This window comes from Crocuta crocuta, unplaced genomic scaffold (assembly GCF_008692635.1).
Source record: "Crocuta crocuta isolate KB4526 unplaced genomic scaffold, BGI_CrCroc_1.0 scaffold190, whole genome shotgun sequence".
NCBI classification, from domain to species: Eukaryota; Metazoa; Chordata; class Mammalia; order Carnivora; family Hyaenidae; genus Crocuta; species Crocuta crocuta.
This window is the reverse complement of record NW_027527955.1, coordinates 5182690-5201371: the sequence shown is the minus strand read 5'-3', so window position 1 is coordinate 5201371 and position 18682 is coordinate 5182690. Positions and strand designations below refer to the sequence as shown.

The window sequence follows — 18682 nt, the reverse complement described above, 5'->3', positions numbered from 1 at the left end:
TTTTAATATTTACTATATATGTTCAGCTAAGGTTTTTATTTAAAAGCATAGATAGAGCCTCCCAGGTAAACATGTGAAATGAAACTGGATCATAGAATCTTATTTTTGATGAAACAAGCAAACCTATTCAGGAACCACTCAGAAAAGATTATGTGCAACTTCATGCCATAATTTCAAAAGTGGAGACTGACTTTTATTCAGCATTTGAGATTCATCCATATTGCTATGTTTATCAAAATTTGTTCCTTTTCATTGCTAAGCGATATTCCATTGATTGGGCATATGACAGTTGGTGTATCCATTCAACCGTTGAAGGACATTGGGTTGTTTGCAGCATTTGACAACGACGAATAAAGCGTATCAACATTTTGTTTAAAAATAAAACAAAAAAAATGTAAGTTAAAGAAAGAAAAATCCTGGTGCCATATCTACTTTTTAAAGGCCACTTAGAGAAAGATGAATTTACCAAATTCTGAGATTTTTACCACATAGTCCCAATCTGGAGAGAGTCAGACTGAGACCGTGAATAAGCATCCTGGGACAATATGAAACAGTACGCCTCCCTACCATCACACAGTATCCCAGGATTTTAGTAGCAGCAAGAAAAACTGCTAGGGCTTGCCATTTTTAGCTCTTCAAGCTAAGTTTAGGGCACAGATCCCTGTGATTAGATCCATTCCTCAGTGGAGTGTATCCTTGTACAGGACATGACAAAATCTCACAAGAGCAAACACAAATAACGTACCAAAACTCCACTGAGTTCTAGGGGAGCTCCCTCCCTCCCCCAGGCCTTGAAACTCTAGTTCAGAGGGGGAAACAGGGCTATGAAAGGTAGAAGTACAGGCTTCCCCTCCTATCCAGAAGCAGAACGTTCTCCTTAAGCCCAGACGGCGTAAAGCAAAGAAGCAATTACCATTAATCCATGTGGAAAAATTGTTTAATGTTCCCAGACCCAAAAAATAACCCCTCTTAGGCTTTTCTGACACCTTAAGACACATTTTGCTAACAGATAATACAAAATAAATCGAGATAAAGCAGAGATGCTCACAGACACAGTTCAGAGCTCTGGCAGCTTGATGTTGAGATTCTGCGTGTAGTTCTGGGGAAGCAGCTTGGCGGTGCCAAGCTCACTGGTCAGAGTGAGCGCTGCCTCTGTGACAGTTCCCTGCAAAACACATGCTGCACACTGTTTGTAAAAATCCTCTTCATAGTTCTTTCAGTTAGCAAGAACAGGTGTTGATGCTGGTCATTTATAAAAGCAACATGGCCTAACTTGCACTTTTGAAAAGCAGGTGATACCTATATATCAAGGAAAATTCCCTTGTGCTGTACAAGCGCTACCCATGTTAATCACGACAAAATTTAATGAATCTCAGCTATACCAACATACTACTGTAGAAAAAGAGAGTTTCATACAGAAGTATCTTTGCTGAAGAAATAGTGAAACTAATTCCACACCACAAGCATTTGAAGAAGTGAGGACAAAACAACAGAATGATATTGAAAGAAAAATTCTAGAACTAAGGAAATGAATTGAGGGCCAAAATAAGATCAGTAAATAGAACTATCTGTGAATGAAATAGACCTAATTTAGAACTGATCTAATCATTACTATTATCTGTTTAAGATAGTCCCTGTTCATTATAGCAAAAACTGAACAATAATAAAAAACCCTCAAAAGCAAAAAGTTAATAATTATAAAACTTTGTGTTCTACTTCCCAGAAATAAATATTCATTTAATTTCATGGCTTGTGAAGTATTCCATCTCTCCTTTCACCATCACCCACGCCCTTTTTCTTTCTAGTAGTTTCTCTTAAAGATACTAAGTGAATTAACTAATATAATTCTTAAAAGAATTCTTTCTGAAAATATCACTTTTTCCTGTGCTATTCAAAACAGCTACTAGCCACATATGGCTACTTAAATTTAAATTAGTTAAAATTAAATAAAATTTTAGTTCCTCACTAAATTTTAAATTTTAGTTCTCACTGGCCACATTTCAAAACCTAATTGGCTAACACAGATATAGAGCATTTCCATCATCACAGAGAGTTCTGTGGGACAGTACTGCTTCATACCATATGATAGGAAATTATTATTGAATATGTTACATGTTCACTCTTACTAAAAAAAGTATTTCTTCTTCTACGTCTTAGTGAAAATAAGCTAAATGAAAATTCAACTAGTACAGTTGTTGGGTTTGATTTCCTAGTTCTCCCCAGACAACCCACAAAGATTTGGTAAATGTTTCTAATGCATTATGCCTCTAGCTTGGGGGTAGCCGTGAGTGGGAGGGAGGGCGGAAGGTGTCAAATTGTTTGCAGCTGACTTTATGTCATTCTACATAGGGCAAAGAAAAATTTGATTTAGCCAAACTTAGAGGGTGAACCAAACAATAAACAGGAAAAAAATCTGAACCTCTGTGAATCCAATTCCCTTTATACGACTCTGAAAAGGAAAGGAATTCTGATGCCTTTTTCCCCCTTATCATAATCTAGTTTACTGCACTGTTACTGTACATGTTGAGTTTTAAAGAATGAAAGCATTTGATTATGATTAAGCTTTTAATTCACAGCCTTGGTCTACAGCACCTCACGGTATTTCTAATTATTTAAGACTATATTACAACTCACTTGAATGAATTTGAACTATGCATCATATATCTCTTTTTGAAGGAGGCAGATAAGTGACACAGTTCCAAAGTCCATTGTCTGGATTGATTCAGTAATAATTACTTTTGTTGAATCGGGACCCTGCCTACTCATAATTGTGACAAAACCTATACACAACCTGTCATTGGTCTCAGGAAACTTGCACTCTGAAGCTAACATTCATAGAGGAATTAGAAGGAATCTTAATTATCTAATTCAGGGGATGGTAGACCTCTTCTGTAAAGGCCCACGAAGTGAATATTTTCATCTTCAAAGCCATACAATGTCTGTTGCTACTCAACCCTGACTGTAGCACGAAAGCAGACCTACATAATACATAATTGAATGACCATGCCTGTGTTCCAGTAAAACTTTATTTACAAAACCAAGCAGCAGGCCAGATTTGGGCCACAGGCTATATAGATTATAAACCCTTAGAAATGATTCAGTCATTTATCCAGTATTAGAAACTTTTTGTGCCTGCCAACTGATCTTTCAGTGTTTGCTTGCTTAGCGGTAGTGATGCCCAAGCAGCCCATCTATCTCAACTCAGTTACAGAGTTCCTTTTACATTAAATTCAAATATGCCTCCTTTTGATCACCCTGTTTGGTTGGTTCTGTTTTTCATAGCTACACAAAATAGTCTACTTTGTGACAGCCCTTTGGATAGTTAAAGCTACTTTCCATGTGTTGTCTCCATTCTAAGCTATCAATAATAGTTCTTCAGTTTTTAAACAGCATATTTCTTTTCCTTATCATCCTGGTTATTTTCCACTGAAGATGCTTCATTAGTGTGGATCTGGTCACCGCCTTTACGTTGTTACCCTCATATCGCCAACCCTTTCACATGCAGTGCCATTGAATCTTGCCTCCCTGTCCTCAAACTGGCACAGTTACTTTTGTTTCTGTTTCTTTTGCCTTGTTTTATTTAGGAAAGGAAGTATGTTTCTTCACTAAACATCAGCATATTCGATTTTTGTTTCTCAAGGTGTAGGGCTTTTTTCCCCCATCTTTAATGCAATTGCCATTCCCTTCTCAATTCATTTAAGTCACAAATTTGATAAGTGTGGCTTGCGTATATTCCCTTGAGCCCTAATAAAAACGTACCAGAACAGTTCTGAAAATGAAATAAGAACATGTGTGTCAAAGTAGTGAAGTCCTGTTACGACCACATGACTAACCCACTAGATGGCGGTAGTTAAATGTCTTTTACAGCATTGTGCTGCCTCTCCAGAACATTTGTAATGGCTCCTAATGTTTTCTCAGTTGATTTTATTTTAATTGCAACAAAAATAAGTTTACTATTATTCTGTATTTTCAATTCCTCTTAGAGTTCTGGTCAGATTATTCTTAATGAATTTAGAAAAGTTGAGTACAATTTCTTCTCTAAGAAAGTCTTTTAAGTTTTTAAATTAAATGTATGTAATTTAGGTAGCTTTGTGTAACACACAAATAAAATAGGGATTTACATTTAGTTCCAAATATTTTATCTGTAATATCTTTTTTTCTCTAATTGCAAAGCTTTTATCCCAGCTTTTCAATTTCTTAACCAGTAATTATGCTATCTCTTAGTAAAATATGCTTAGGTTTGCAGTAATTTTTCTAAACAAAAATGTATGATGATCACTTGTTTAGTGGCTTAACTATTCACAGTAGAACCAAAACTTCATGTACAGGTAAAACAGATGACAAGAAGTCTACAATCCATAACTATAGAGTCATTTCTCAGGCCATGACTTTGGATCTTAATTTCTGATTTAGACATAGTTCTAAGAAACTTAGTTTTTAGGTCTTGAAGGGCAAAAATGATTAAAGGTAACATATGAAAGTGACATGAAGTAAAATTGCATTGACAAAAACTATAGGAACAAATATTCACCACCACCACCACCACCCCACGCCCAAACACACACCCTTCAGTCCAGAGCAATTGATACCTAATGGCCCTGAATGTTCCTTTGTTTTCAATTCAGTAATCCTGAGCCAAAATGTGGTTTTGGCACACCAATATTTCATATCTGTATGCATGGTTTGGCTTTTTCCTTAAACAGGAACAGGACAACAGGACAATTATTGTTGCCTTTTTTTTTTTTGTGGCCCGTGGGCAGGTCCGAGAGCCTGTTAGGTTTGTGTCACCCTCTCAGATGACCGAGAATCCAAAAGAGATCCCTTAATTTCCCAAATCATTTGTTTTATAGACCCAGCAATCTGGTGAGATCTTTGTGAAAATCAAACAAGGGAGAAAAGAAAAATTAAGAAGATAGTTTTGAAAATGTAAAAAGAGGAAGACTATATGTAATGGACCTTTCAGGACAGTCTGTCTCAGCAGATCACAAAGTGTGTTTCCCACACCTTTGAAGGACAAGAGCTGCCTATCAAAGCAGGTATATACTGCCAACAAACCTGGTTTGAAAGTGGATATCTCTTAAGAACAGGGAAAGCAAAACTTTTTTTCTAAAGGGCCAGAGGGTAAATATTTTAGGGTCTCTGTTGCAGTACTCTTTTTTTTAACAACACTTGAAAAATCATTCTTGCTCACAGGTCATACAAAAACAGGCAGCAGGCTGTTTTTGGCCCACAGATCATGGTTTACCAACCTTGTTCTAGAAGATTGAAACCTTGATGTTAACCATGATTTTTGCTAACCACAGAACATCTTCATAAATTTAATAACCTCATGATTGTCAAGAGAAAATTCCCTAATTTAAAAGGCAGGAAAATAATTAAGCATCTTTTATCAACTAAAAGGAAGAAAAATAGCAGGTGTTGCCAAATTTATCTGTTGAGTGTGCAGTGTGATACAGTATTTTCATAGAACAAGTTAAAAGTAAGACTCAAAGGTTTGGGGTACCCGGGTGGCTCAGTTGGTTGAGTTTCCAACTCTTGATTTCAGTTTGAGTCACAGTCTCCCACTTTATTGGTTTGAATGAACCCTAAGTCAGGTTCCAGAGTGGCAGTGAGGAGCCTGCTAGGGATTCTCTGTCTCCCTATCTTTCTACACTCGCCCTGCTCATGCTCGCATGTGCTCTCTCTCTCTTTGTCCCTCTGTCTCTCTCTTTCAAAATAAATAAGTAAACTTTAAAAAAACTAATCAAAATGTTTAAATAATTCACATCCATTGATCCAGTAATACATATCTCTTAATCCAGCTTTGAGAAACGTATCTTAAGGAAATAATTAAGAATGTGTATAAAAATAAATTTTCAAGGGTTTTTGCTTATTTTTTAATACAGTGATGTTTTTTAAAGGGAAGTAAAAACTAGAAACAATGTAAAGTGTTCAATATCACTTTACACAAGTTGAATTCATTGTAATAAAGGATGCTTTTCATTGTATATAATTAAGTGAAAAAACTTTTTTTTTAATTTTTTTTTAATGTTTTTATTTATTTCTAGGAGAGAGAGAGAGAGAGACAGCGTGAGCAGGGGAGGGTCAGAGAGAGAGGGAGACACAGACTGAAACAGGCTCCAGGCTCTGAGCTGGCAGTCAGCACAGAGCCCGACGCGGGGCTCGAACCCACGAACCGCGAGATCATGACCTAAGCGAAAGTCGGACGCTTAACCGACTAAGCCACCCAGGCGCCCCAGGAAAAAACATTTTTTTGAGACAGAGAGCCTGAGCATGTGCCCAGTGGGAGAGGGGCAGAGGGAGAGGGAAAGAGAGAGAATCTTCAGCAGGCTCCAAGCTCAGGGCAGAGCCTGACACAGACTCCATCTCATGACCATGAGATCATGATCTGAGCTGAAATCAAGAGTCAGACGCTTGGGGCGCCTGGGTGGCTTAGTCGGTTAAGCGTCCGACTTCCACTTAGGTCATGATCTCACAGTTCGTGGGTTCGGGCCCCCGTCGGGCTCTGTGCTGACTGGCAGCTCAGAGCCTGGAGCCTGTTTCAGAGTCTGTGACTCCCTCTCTCTCTGACCCTCCCCTGCTCACGCTGTCTCTCTCTCTCTCTCTCTCTCCTAGAAATAAAAAAAAAAAAAAAAAAAGAAAAGAGTCAGACGCTTAACCGACTGAGCCACCTAGCCACCCCACCCAAAAAAAGTTTCAAACATCTAGATATATATATAGAGATACCTGTAGTTGTATCTAGTTATCTGCCTGTGAAATAATGTATTAACATCGATTGCCTGTGGTTTGTGGAATTATGGATATCTTTTCAAGTTTATTTCTAACAATAAAACTATTGCTTTTGAGGATAACTGGGAATAAGATTTTTAAATTTTTTAAATGAATATAACTTTTTCCTTACCTCAGTACTTTTTATGCTAACGTTTTCCATTTCTGCCCATATTGGATAAATATGACTGATTTCATCATAAATTGTTTCAACTTCATTTCTATAAACCTGTCTCATTTGGAGTCACATTTGCCTTATGGAGGCAATGTGAATATGCCAATTTCCACTTCCAGTTTAGTAGGTTTCTTAACTTTAGGTGCAGAGTTCAGATGCACCTAGATTCAAATTCCATGTGACCTTAGACAAGTTAATCCATCCACTTCATTTTCCTCATCATTGACATATAGACAGTGAGCCTAAATTCATAATCCTGAGGTAATGATTAAATTTTTAAAAATGTATGTCAAATGTTTAGCATATGTTCAGCACTCAATAACCATCACCTCTAATTATAAACAGTAGTCCTTATGCTTAATTCTCAGAGCTAATTTTTTTAATGTTTTTATTTATTTTTGAGAGAGAGAGAGAGAGTGTGTGTGTGAGCAGGAGAGGGACAGAAAGAGAGGGGGAGACACAGAATCCGAAACAGGCTCCAGGCTCTGAGCTGTCAGCACAGAGCCAGACGCAGGGCTTGACCCACAAACTGCGAGATCATGACCTGAGCTGAAGTCGGATGCTTAACCAACTGAGCCACCCAGGCGCCCCTTACAGCTAATTCTAATGTTACTGTTTATAGTTGTTAATGTAACAAATAGACTAGTTCTTCTAGTCTGTTCCTTTTCTCCAGTGAATTGTGAGAAAATACTTAAATGGAAAATTATCAAGGTTCTGATTAAACATTTCATTCTAGAAGACAATATGGTACCAGTTTTTACCACTTTTAAAAGCTAGCTGTAGTATTTCAATAACTGAAATACTCATTTTTTCAGTACTACAAAAAAAATTAGTGATAATCTGAAAGAGGCATGAAAGAAAGACTCCATGTTTACATACATTGTCTAACATGAGTAGTTTTAAAAACAGGACTAACTTTTCCTGAAGAATAACTGTTCTAAAGCCTATTTAGATGAATTCCTTGTGATAGTGATGTCAGTAGCACAGATTCAATTCTTACATCAGAACTGCAGATGTAAAGTTTTTAGCTTTTAAATGTTTTTTGTTTTTTTTGTTTTTTTTGTTTTTTTATTTCTAGGAGAGAGAGAGAGAGACAGCGTGAGCAGGGGAGGGCCAGAGAGAGAGGGAGTCACAGACTGAAATAGGCTCCAGGCTCTGAGCTGGCAGTCAGCACAGAGCCCGACGCGGGGCTCGAACCCACGAACCGCGAGATCATGACCTAAGCGAAAGTCGGACGCTTAACCGACTAAGCCACCCAGGCACCCCTAGTTTTTAGCTTTTAAATGAAAGCTTTTGGTTTTTATTTTTTTTTAATTTAATTAAATGGCATTTTAATTCTACTCAGTCTCTTAAAGGTGGAAGGAAGTCCTTTTTTTTCCTCCCCCTCGGTAGCATTACTTTTCATTTTGTATTTAAAGTTGAAGCTTATTTGCCATATACTAGTTGAACCTTTTATATGGTTATTCTTTAAGAAAAGCATTCTCGTGGCGCCTGGGTGGCTCGGTCAGTTAAGCCTCCTACTTTGGCTCAGGTCATGATCTCACGGTTCATGGGTTCGAGCCCTGCATCTGGCTCTGTGCTGACTGCCAGCTCAGAGCCTGGAGCCTGTTTCAGATTCTGTATCTCCCTCTTTCTCTGACCCTCCTCTGCTCATGCTTCTCTCTCTCTCTCTCAGAAATAAACATTAAAAAAAAAAAAAAAGAAGAAGAAGCATTCTCAGGGCACCTAGGTGGCTCAGTCATTTCAGCATCTGATTCTTGATTTCCAGCTCAGGTCATGACCCCAGGGTTGTAGAATTGAGCCCTGTGTCCAGCTCTGCTCTGAGCATGGAGCCTGCTTAAGATTCCCTCTCTCTCCCTCTCTCTCTCTTTCTCTCTCTTTCTCTCTCTCTCTCTCTCTCTGGCCCTCTCCCTTGCACATGTTCTTTCTCTCTCTCAAACATAAGTAAATATGTATGTAAATAAGTAAAAATAGAATAAAGAAAAGCATTTCTCTCCCTTCCTGAGCAAAGTACCTCTGCCAGAAAAAGAAGGGAAGAAATTATTCCTACTACTAAATGGTAGGTAAAATATATAACAGATAATTTCCGAGAGAAAAATCTAATAGCCTATAACATTTCCCAAAGTTTACCTTTTTATTAAAAAGAAAAGGAAATTAGGAGTGCCTGGGTGGCTCATTTGGTTAAGCATCTGACTATTGATATTAGCTCAGGTTTCACTGAGATCAAGCTCTGCATGGGGCTCGGCACTGATGGCTCAAAGCCTACTTAGAATTCTCTCTCTGTGCATTCTCTCTCTCTGCCCCTCCTCTATTCCCTCTTGCCCTCTCTTTCTCTAAAATAAACATTTAATGTTGAAAGGAAGGGAGGGAAGGAGAGAGGGAGGGAAAGCAAAGGGACAGGAAGGAAAGGGAAGAAGAAAAGGAAATTAGGTCACATGTGGTTATATTTTTCCCTTTTAAAATTAGCAAATTTAAAGTGAGAATTATTAGAACTGGCAAGGATTGGATGAAGTATTCAATATTATACTCATTTAATGGGGATATAAAGAGCCTTTTAAAGAATAATCTGGCTCATCTATATTTCAGACATTCAAACTTTCAACTTAGTATTCTACTTGTATGGTTTTTTTTCCAAAGAAGGAAATCCAAAGTACAATTAGAGTTTTATATTCACAGGTGTTATTTTGGGCACCTTTCTAAAAGCATGAAATTAGAAATAGTCACCACATCGGCAAACAGTGAAAGTATGGTAAATCTTTACGGTGAAATATAATATTGCCCTTCACACTGACATAAAAAAGAAAGATGGACATGCCACACTGCTACAATAAATTCTTGAAAAATAAACCTGAATCTTATCAAGCTTCCAACTTGAACAACCAGTTTACAGGAAATACAGGGAACAGAGGAGCACGATAAATGTCAACAGTGTGGGTACAGTCAACAAAATCCAAACCCTAGGAAAGTCTACAAGACAAGTTACCTAGTTTCTTCAACAAATAAGTATAAGAAAACAAGTAGGGAGAACCCACAGGTAAAAGAAACATCAACCAGTTTGTTGGCTGGGGTAATGATGAGGGGCTGTAGAAGAAGCAAGATTGGCCATGTATTGGCGTGTTGGTTTTTTTTTTTTCTTTCATTTTTTAAAATGTATTGATAATTGTGCCACATTGTGGATACATGGGGGTTTCATTTTCCTATTCTCTCTACTTTTATGTATGTTTGAAAATACCCATAGTAAAAAGTTGAAAAACAATGAACTTGAACATAAGAAATGGAAAAGAACATGATATATAGATGAAAGTCAGGTATGGTTTTAAATGCAAATAAAAAAAGAATACAAGGAAATATGAAATACTCTCAGTGGCTGCTTTTGGTAGTGAGATTATACATGACTTTTCTCTTTTGTAATAAAGTTTTACTATATGTAGATTTATGTGCTTAACCATTTTTTAATAATAAGCACTTTTTAAATTTTGTGTTTTTTTGTGAATGGTCTAAAGATCAAATGGTACAAGAAGATAAACAGTGAAAAGAAGCCCACCCTTCATTGCTCAGTCACTTAGTCTCAGAAGTAATGTGTTATTTATTTCTTATATATATCCATCTGGAAGATGTGTATAGGTATTCTTTATTTAAAAATGCAGATTGTAAAACTACTCACTGTTCTGTTGTTTCCACTTAATGATGTAGCTTGGAGATTGAGCCACATTTATACAGCAAAATGCTTCTTCATTCTTGCACAATATCATAACTAATGCCTTTGGATAGACCTGCAGGATTGCTTTGCTGCTTCAAGCAACACTGAAATGGTTAGCCCTGCATGAAAGTTCTTTCCCACATATACAAGTTCATTTACAGGAAAATTCCTACTGGTGGAATCGGTGGGTCAAATTACATGTATATTTTGATCATGTATAGTTTCGATCATAGTTGTCACATTGCTGTCTGTAGAGTGCATAGGCACCATACTGTAAACACCACCATATTGTAAAACTCTTGAGATAAGTGTGATGGAGGATGTTTTCAGTTGTTTAAGAGCTATTTTCACTTCCTCTTTTATGAACAGTCTGTTCATAGCCTTTACCGCTATTTTCTAACTGAGTTGGGTACTTTGATAATAATTTGTAGGGCACTTTAGCATTTTGGAAGTAATCCTTTTGTTCGTAATATAAATTACCAATATTTCCCCCCAATTTATTTGTCTTTTAATTTTGAATATGCTTGGATTTTTGTTGTTTTGCCACAGATTTTTTTAAATGTTTATTTTAAGATGAGGGGAGGGGTAGAGAGAGGGAGAGAGAGAATCTCAAGCAGGCTCTGCGCTGTCAGCACAGAGATTTCATGAACTGTGAAATCATGGCCTGAGCTGTAATCACGAGTTGGATGTTTAAGCAACTGAGCCACTCAGGTAATCCTTCACACAATTTTTAAAATATTTATTGTCAAATTGATCTTTTCTCTAGATTTTGTGTACTTATGGTTTCCTTGATATCATTTAAAAAATTATTCCTGATATTTTGCACTTAAATTCTTCATGTATCTGAAATATATCCTAATGTTCAATATGAAGCCCTGGTTCAACTTAATTTGGTTCCCAAGTGACTACCCAGATGTCCCACAGCATTTCTCAATTCATCTTTTCCCCAATGCTTGAAAATGTTATCTTTATCATATTCTAAATATCCATATTTGTGTGTGCATGTGTGTTTCTGGCTCTTCCATTCTAGTTCATGGACCTATCCATATTCTAGTACCGTAATTTTAATTATTATAGCTTTATAATGTATATTAAGTCCTCTAAGGTTAGTCCTTCCTCATTGTTACAATTTCCCTGGCTCTTTTGGTTCTTTATTTTTCAATATTAACTCTAAAAGTTAGCTTATCTAGTTTAATGAAAAAATATTTTGGTATTTCTATTACTATGGCAATAAATTTAAAGATTAATTTTAGGGAGAATTGATTTTTTATACTGTCAGCACATCTTCTCATTCATGATCATGGTATGCCCTTCTGTGTTGGATCCTTTTGTTTCCTTTGGTAGCAGATACATGTTTGTTTGTTTTTTTTATTTTGATATTGCTACATTTTTGTTAAGTTTATTTCTAGATTTTCCTTTCTTGATGTTACAAATAGTCTTCCATTATATTTTCTGATTGTACACATGAAGACTAAAGCATGATATATAGTCATTTTGTATTCACTCATCTTTTTTAATTGCCTTAATGTTTATAGTAGTTTTTACTGTAGCAGTTGATAATCTTGGATTTTCCAGAATGTAATGATTATATATATAATTATACCATCTATAGACACTCCTTTTCTTTCTAATACCACTATTTTCCCCTCTAACGATATTGATACAGTGTTTTTAATCAGAAAAATTATTTAAAAATATGAATTTTCAAGTCGTACATGCCCCTGATATTTAGCCTTGAGTATTGTCCTCTTAGTAAGTATAATTAGGCTCTTTGAAGCTATACAGATTCTGAACACTTCAGTAAACCTTTAAAGATATTGAATGTGACTTAAAAAAAATCAGTGCCTAAAAATGAGGTACTTGCCTTGACACTAAATATTTTTATTAATATTTATTTTATTTTTTAAAATTTTTGTTTAAATTTTAATTAGTTACACAGTACAATATTGGCTTTAGGAGTAGAACTCAGTGATTCATCACTTATATACAGCACCCAGTGCTGATCACAGGTGTCCTCCTTAGTACCCATCCCCCATCTAGCCCATCGCCTATCCCTCTCTCCATCAACCTTCAGTTTGTTCTCTGTGGTAAGAGTCTCTTGTGGTTTGTTTCTCTCTTTCTTATTTTCCCCCCTTCCCATATGTTCATCTATTTTGTTTCTTAAATTCCACATGAGTGAAGTCGTATGGTATTTGTCTTTCTCTGACTGACTTATATCGCTTAGCATAATACACATTTAATTACTGATATTCAAATATAATATTAAAATAATGAGAAATCATTTTATTGCTTTTTTCCTCAGGACCAAATGGCTATTGCATGTGGATCTCGAGCTCATTTGGAAAAAGAATCAATTGCTCAGGTGAGGCTTTCACTAACTGGCATGGATCAGTAGATTTTTTTTTCTTTTTTTTATTCTTATTAGCAAACGACAAGTTTTCATGTTTAATTTCATAAAAATGAATTTCTTTCGAAAGGGAAGGAAATTTTTTTCAATATTGGAAAGTTCGAGAAAGATTAGCACGTTTAGGAATTGATTTTTTTTAATGAGTTTACAGAAAGGATGTAAACTTCAATTTAACTTAGGATGGAAGCAGCTCTTTTTTATTATTTTTTTCTTTTTAAGACACAAGAGTCCCCATTCAGTTCTAATATAAGGCAAATATCTCTTTTTCTTTTTACCTGATTCTTTTTTTCTTTCATAGTTTATTGTCAAGTTGGTTTCCATATAACACCCAGTGCTCATCCCCACAAGTGCCCTCCCCCACGCCCATCTCCCCCCTTCCTCTCTCCCCCATCCCCCTTAGCCCTCAGTTTGTTCTCAGTATTCAAGAGTCTCTCATGGTTTGCCTCTCTTCCTCTCCGTAACTATTTCTTTCCCTCCCCTTGCCCCATGGTCCTCTGTTCAGCTTCTCCTGTTAAAAATATGAGTGAAAACATACGGTATCTGTCCTTCTCTGCCTGACTTATTTCGCTGAGCATAACACCCTTGAGTTCCATCCACGTTGCTACACATGGCCAGATTTCATTCTTTCTCATTGCTATGTAGTACTGCATTGCATAGATGAACCACATCTTCTTGATCCATTCGTCCGTTGATGGACATTTAGGCTCTTTCCATGTTTTAGCTATTGTTGAGAGTGCTGCTGTGAACATTGGGGTACATGTGCCCCTATGCATCAGCACTCCTGTATCCCTTGGGTAAATTCCTAGCAGTGCTGTTGCTGGGTCATAGGGGAGTTCTATTGTTAATTCTTTGAGGAACCTCCACACTGTTTTCCAGAGGGGCTGCACCAGTTTACATTCCCACCAACAGTATAGGAGGGTGAAAGGCAAACATTTCTAAATGATACAGTTTTGAACCATTCAACTTGCCTTTAGTTTTTCTCTTAATGGCACATTTAGGTACTATATTTTGGGTTTCATTTGAAGTTTGTTTTTTTCCTTTTTTTTTTTTTAACTTTATTCCTCTTAGAAAAGCCCAATATCATAAATTTAACAAGTTGTGACTGCCTTCATGAAGACCTTAAATTCTTCATTTTGTAATTTGTATTACTGGGATAGAAAAGCTGGAGTAACTTGGGAGGAAAAAATAATAAGGACTTATTCTGTGCAATTTTTAAATTTTTTTATTTTTAAAATTATGTTAATTATTCACTTAAAATAGTGGTTCCAGTGTATCAAGCCCAGTAACTGTCCATTTTCTTAATGGTTCATCTATTGGAGTCGGTACATAAAAAGTAAAGCAGTATTTATCAGTGCAAGGTCAAAATTATCTGGGGAGATTTTTTTTGTTTTGTTTTAAACATGCATATTTCTAGCCCATTCCAAGGCCCACTGAATAAGAGTATAGAAATGGACCAGGAATCTGGATTTTTAACAATTTCCCAGGCCATCCTTACGCATACCAGAGTGTGAGAACCAGTGAAATAAAAGGTTAAACCTTTCCCTCAATGATTCTGAAATAAGAGACAAAGAATTTTCTTTTTGTCAAGATATACTGATGGCAAAGTCATAGAACCTCTTAAGAATTATGTTCAAGTATGGAAACCTATACTCTTCTTAAGAAATAAATTATTTTAATATATTCAGCATCTAATCCAGTGTCCTGTGTCTCTGTGGACATTCACTGGTTTTAAAAAAGGTAATCTATTAACCATAGAGGTTATCATACTCCTAGAAATTTAAAATTGAAACATTGCTTAGAGATTACCCAGTCCAAGTTCACCAGTTTACTGATGCATAGGGGATGAGAAAAAGGAAAGTATATGTCTAAGATCTTTACATTATTTATAATTATAAAATAATAGAAATTATAGGGGCACCTGGTTGGCTCAATCATTTGAGCATTTGACTCTTGATCTTCGCTCAGGACATGATCCCAATGTGTGGGATCAAGTCCTATGTCAAGTTCCACACTGAGTATGGAACCTGCTTAGGATTCTCTCTCTCTCTCTCTCTCTTGCTCACTCACTCGTTCCCTCTCTCTTCCTCTCCCTCTCCCTCCCCCTCTCTCTTTCTCTTTCTCTTTCCCTCTTCCCTTCTCCACCTCTCTCTCCCCTTAAAACAGAAAAATAAAAAAATAAAACCTAATACTTGATATCTAAAAAAAATAGAAACAATAAAATGCTAAATTCCAACAATAGAAAATGTAGATATTTCTCCTGGATGAAATATCATGCAGCCAATAAAACAGATGATAATGCAAGCTATCTAATAATTTGAGAAAATATCAAAAATACTAGGTTACATGAAGAAAAAAGTACAGAGTTGTAAATACAGCATAATTACTTATGTAAAAATTATCTACACAAACAAAAACACTTATAATGAGACTAGGCTGATATCAAATTAATGATTTTATATTTACTTTTTTTCCTTTTTAAAATATATAGAAAAATAAAAAGGATAATCTATTTGGTGAAGAAAAAAGATTTGGAAACCTAGGAAGCAAGAGAGTACTTAAGAAGCTAGTGAGGAAATGTCTAGGCAGGAGAAGAGTGTCTTAGCATGCCCATATGTTCAGTGTGCCAGCTAGAACAGGGGTGCATATATTGTCTGGGGATACTTGCATTTATTATTTTTAAATGATGCAAAAATGAATCCATTGGTGTTTATTTGAGGTCTTTAGATTTTCTTTGAAGAGTCTTGGCTTACATCTTGGGACTTCTTTGAACTTACTTTAAGATAATGAAAGTACCAGTCAGCTTTAAATTCCACCTGAATTCCCTGCTTACATTTCATCAGCATTAGAGAGAACAATTAATATTGAAGTAGTGAATGTCTTTTTCCTTCATATTTTTAAATGTCTACTTCAGAAGTTCATATAATGTTACCCTATGACTGTTTGTTTCATGTGACTAACTCTGTGTTGTAAATTGTAAGATATTTTGCAAAGTTAAAATAAAACTTAAAAGGAGATCCTCTTGTTTGTAGTTTACCTTGTTATGCTTTTAATATGTTAGGAATCAAGTAAGTTAAGGTACTTCATGTGAAGTCCATGGGTTTCTGGTTTTTGAAAAATAACCATTATCCTAAAACAAACAAAAATCTTGTATTAACATCCAAGCAAGAGTAGCCATAACTATTTCCATTTGGCAACCAGTAAGCTCACCTAAATCACATTAAAAATCATTCAAGGAGAATAGTTTATAAGCATCAATTTTTTTTTTACCTTTTAATTTTAATTTTTCTATCCTTCAATTTCTGTTTGTTCCTTTTCTAAGCATAAGTGGTCTTTTGGAGGTTTAATCAGTCAACCAGTATTTACTGGAAACATTTTATGTGGAAAGCTCTGAGCAAGCTGTTGTGAGATTACCAAAATATTTTAAGATGAGGTTTCTGCCCTATCTGCTTAGAGAGGTAAGACCTGTTTACATCAGAACATAACTAATGATTTTAGGTGATAAGTGAGAAGCGATAGATCCTTCCAAAAAGTTTGTTTCACATTTGGCACACATTTTGTAAAATTGCTCTCTAAAGTGGTAACCGATTTATATTTCCATTAGTGGAATAATCCCATCGCTCCACATCCTAACAAAAGATTTAATGCTATGATTCCTTTTAATGTTTGCCAGTCAGATGGGTATAAAATGGTATCACCCTATAGTTAAAATTTGGTTTTATTGGTTACTAATGAGAATGACCATTGTTTTACATGTTTAAAGGGCTCTTTTGTGTCCTTTTCTGGGAGCTGTTCTTATGCTCTGTCCAACTTGCTTTAGGATTGTACTCCTTTCACTTTTTATTTCTGGAGAGTTCTAAAATTTTATCTAATGTAAAAAGAATGGATACTCATCATTTTCAATTATTTGCAGGGCAGCTACTTTGTTCCACTGTGTTACTTCACTTTTTTTCCCTTTGTGATGTGAACTATAATGAAAACACAGAGAAGTACACACAGACACACACACTTAAGAAATGTTTGTTTCACATACCTCATAGATAAGTATTTTATTCTTTTTCCCTTCCTACCCTGTTTAATACACAAATGTAATTGTGGTTAGGAGGTAAAGTGAGCTCCCAAGCTTTCTTCCTTTGTTAAAAACATTTATTGAGTTCCTGTTACTGTCTGTGCCAAATGTTTGGCTGAAGGCTTTAATGTCATCTTGTTTCATCTTTACAGTAACTTTGTGAGGTGGGCATTTTCATTCCCATTTGATAGAAGAAGAAAGTGGGATGGAGAGAGTTGAAGCAACTTGCTCAAGGCCACCCTACTAATTATTAATGTAGCCAGGATTCAAATAATCGGTCTGCTCGGGTCCTTGTCTGTCTGCATTTTGTTGTGTTATCACTAGTCCATCATGGCTGTCTTCGATGATGATAGAAAAAGCTATGTAAATGAAGAATGACACTAAAGATTACAGTTATAAAAAGCAAAAGCCAAAAGGAGGAAGGAAAATACTAAATAGTAAGAAATATCAAATGTTCTACATAGACTCTTAGTAGGTTGCTACAGTGCATATGTAGTGTATCATTCCATGGATCTATTACATTATAGAAAACTTTTAATCTTAACTATAAAAGTCTTGAATACAACAATAATTAATGACCTATTATTCTTATGTTTTAAAGTTTGCAGTGTTTAATGTATAATGGAATATTATGTTTCTGTTATGCATTAAAATAAAATTAATTGCTAATAATAATTAGTATTATATTTAATAATTTAATTAAAATAAAATTAGTATTTAAAAATTTAATTAAAATAAAATCAATTACTAATAATAGTGAATAGGATAATAGACCACTTAAGTTTAATATCCAAAGCATTAAAAGAACTTAATTGTTAAAGTGTGTTCATCAGATATCTGCCAGACCTGATTGAAGAGACTGTTGTTTCAGACTCTTTAGTCTGGGACTTTTGTGACAGACACTCTGCTGTCCTTTTTCTATCAATATTCTCATTAACTAGGCATCTATCTTTAAGTTTAAACCATAGTGTTTTATTTTTCCAGAATCTCCACTAATCGTCACCTTTTTTTGAAAGTGAAATATATTTGGGGCAAACAGGCACAAAATCTATAGATGAACCAGATTTTTTCCTTGTCCATAGCAGCCCCAAACTGCTGTGGTGTGTATGCTCCTAGTAGATTAAAGCCCTGACCTCTCCCAGGTACTGTGATTCTTCTTGTCTGGTTCTTCCCGAAGCTGCAGGAAATGACTGACTGCTCCCCTGGGACCATTCCCCTGCTCTAAGCAGTAGGCATCCTCATGGTTTCTATAATATACTTGGCCAGTGAAGCCAACAGAACAATGGTGTTCATGTGTAAGATCTACCCAGGCAATTAAATATTAAAATGCAGTTTGTCTACAGCCAGGTGTTTTCAGTTGTCCTCTATAGATTAACGGAAAAGTCGTTTATATTTTGTCTTTGTTTTAGCGTTCTTACTTCCGTACTCTGCTCATGTATGGGTTCCACTTTCTGGTGTGGTTCCTTTGTGTCAAAGGAATCAGAGACACACAGTGTGGGTTCAAATTATTAACCCGAGAAGCAGCTTCACGGACGTTTTCATCTTTACACATTGAACGATGGTAAG

General features: G+C 35.8%; 1 protein-coding gene across 1 annotated transcript in view; it reads left to right on the top strand.

Annotated features, from left to right (window-relative positions):
- Nucleotides 1-18682, top strand: part of ALG5 (ALG5 dolichyl-phosphate beta-glucosyltransferase) — a 40434-nt gene that overhangs the window by 10895 nt on the left and 10857 nt on the right. Inside the window, exons 7-8 of the mRNA XM_077752656.1 lie at nucleotides 12946-13005; nucleotides 18526-18677. Of these exons, the coding sequence (XP_077608782.1) occupies nucleotides 12946-13005; nucleotides 18526-18677 (212 nt within the window). The remainder of the gene's footprint in view (nucleotides 1-12945; nucleotides 13006-18525; nucleotides 18678-18682) is intronic.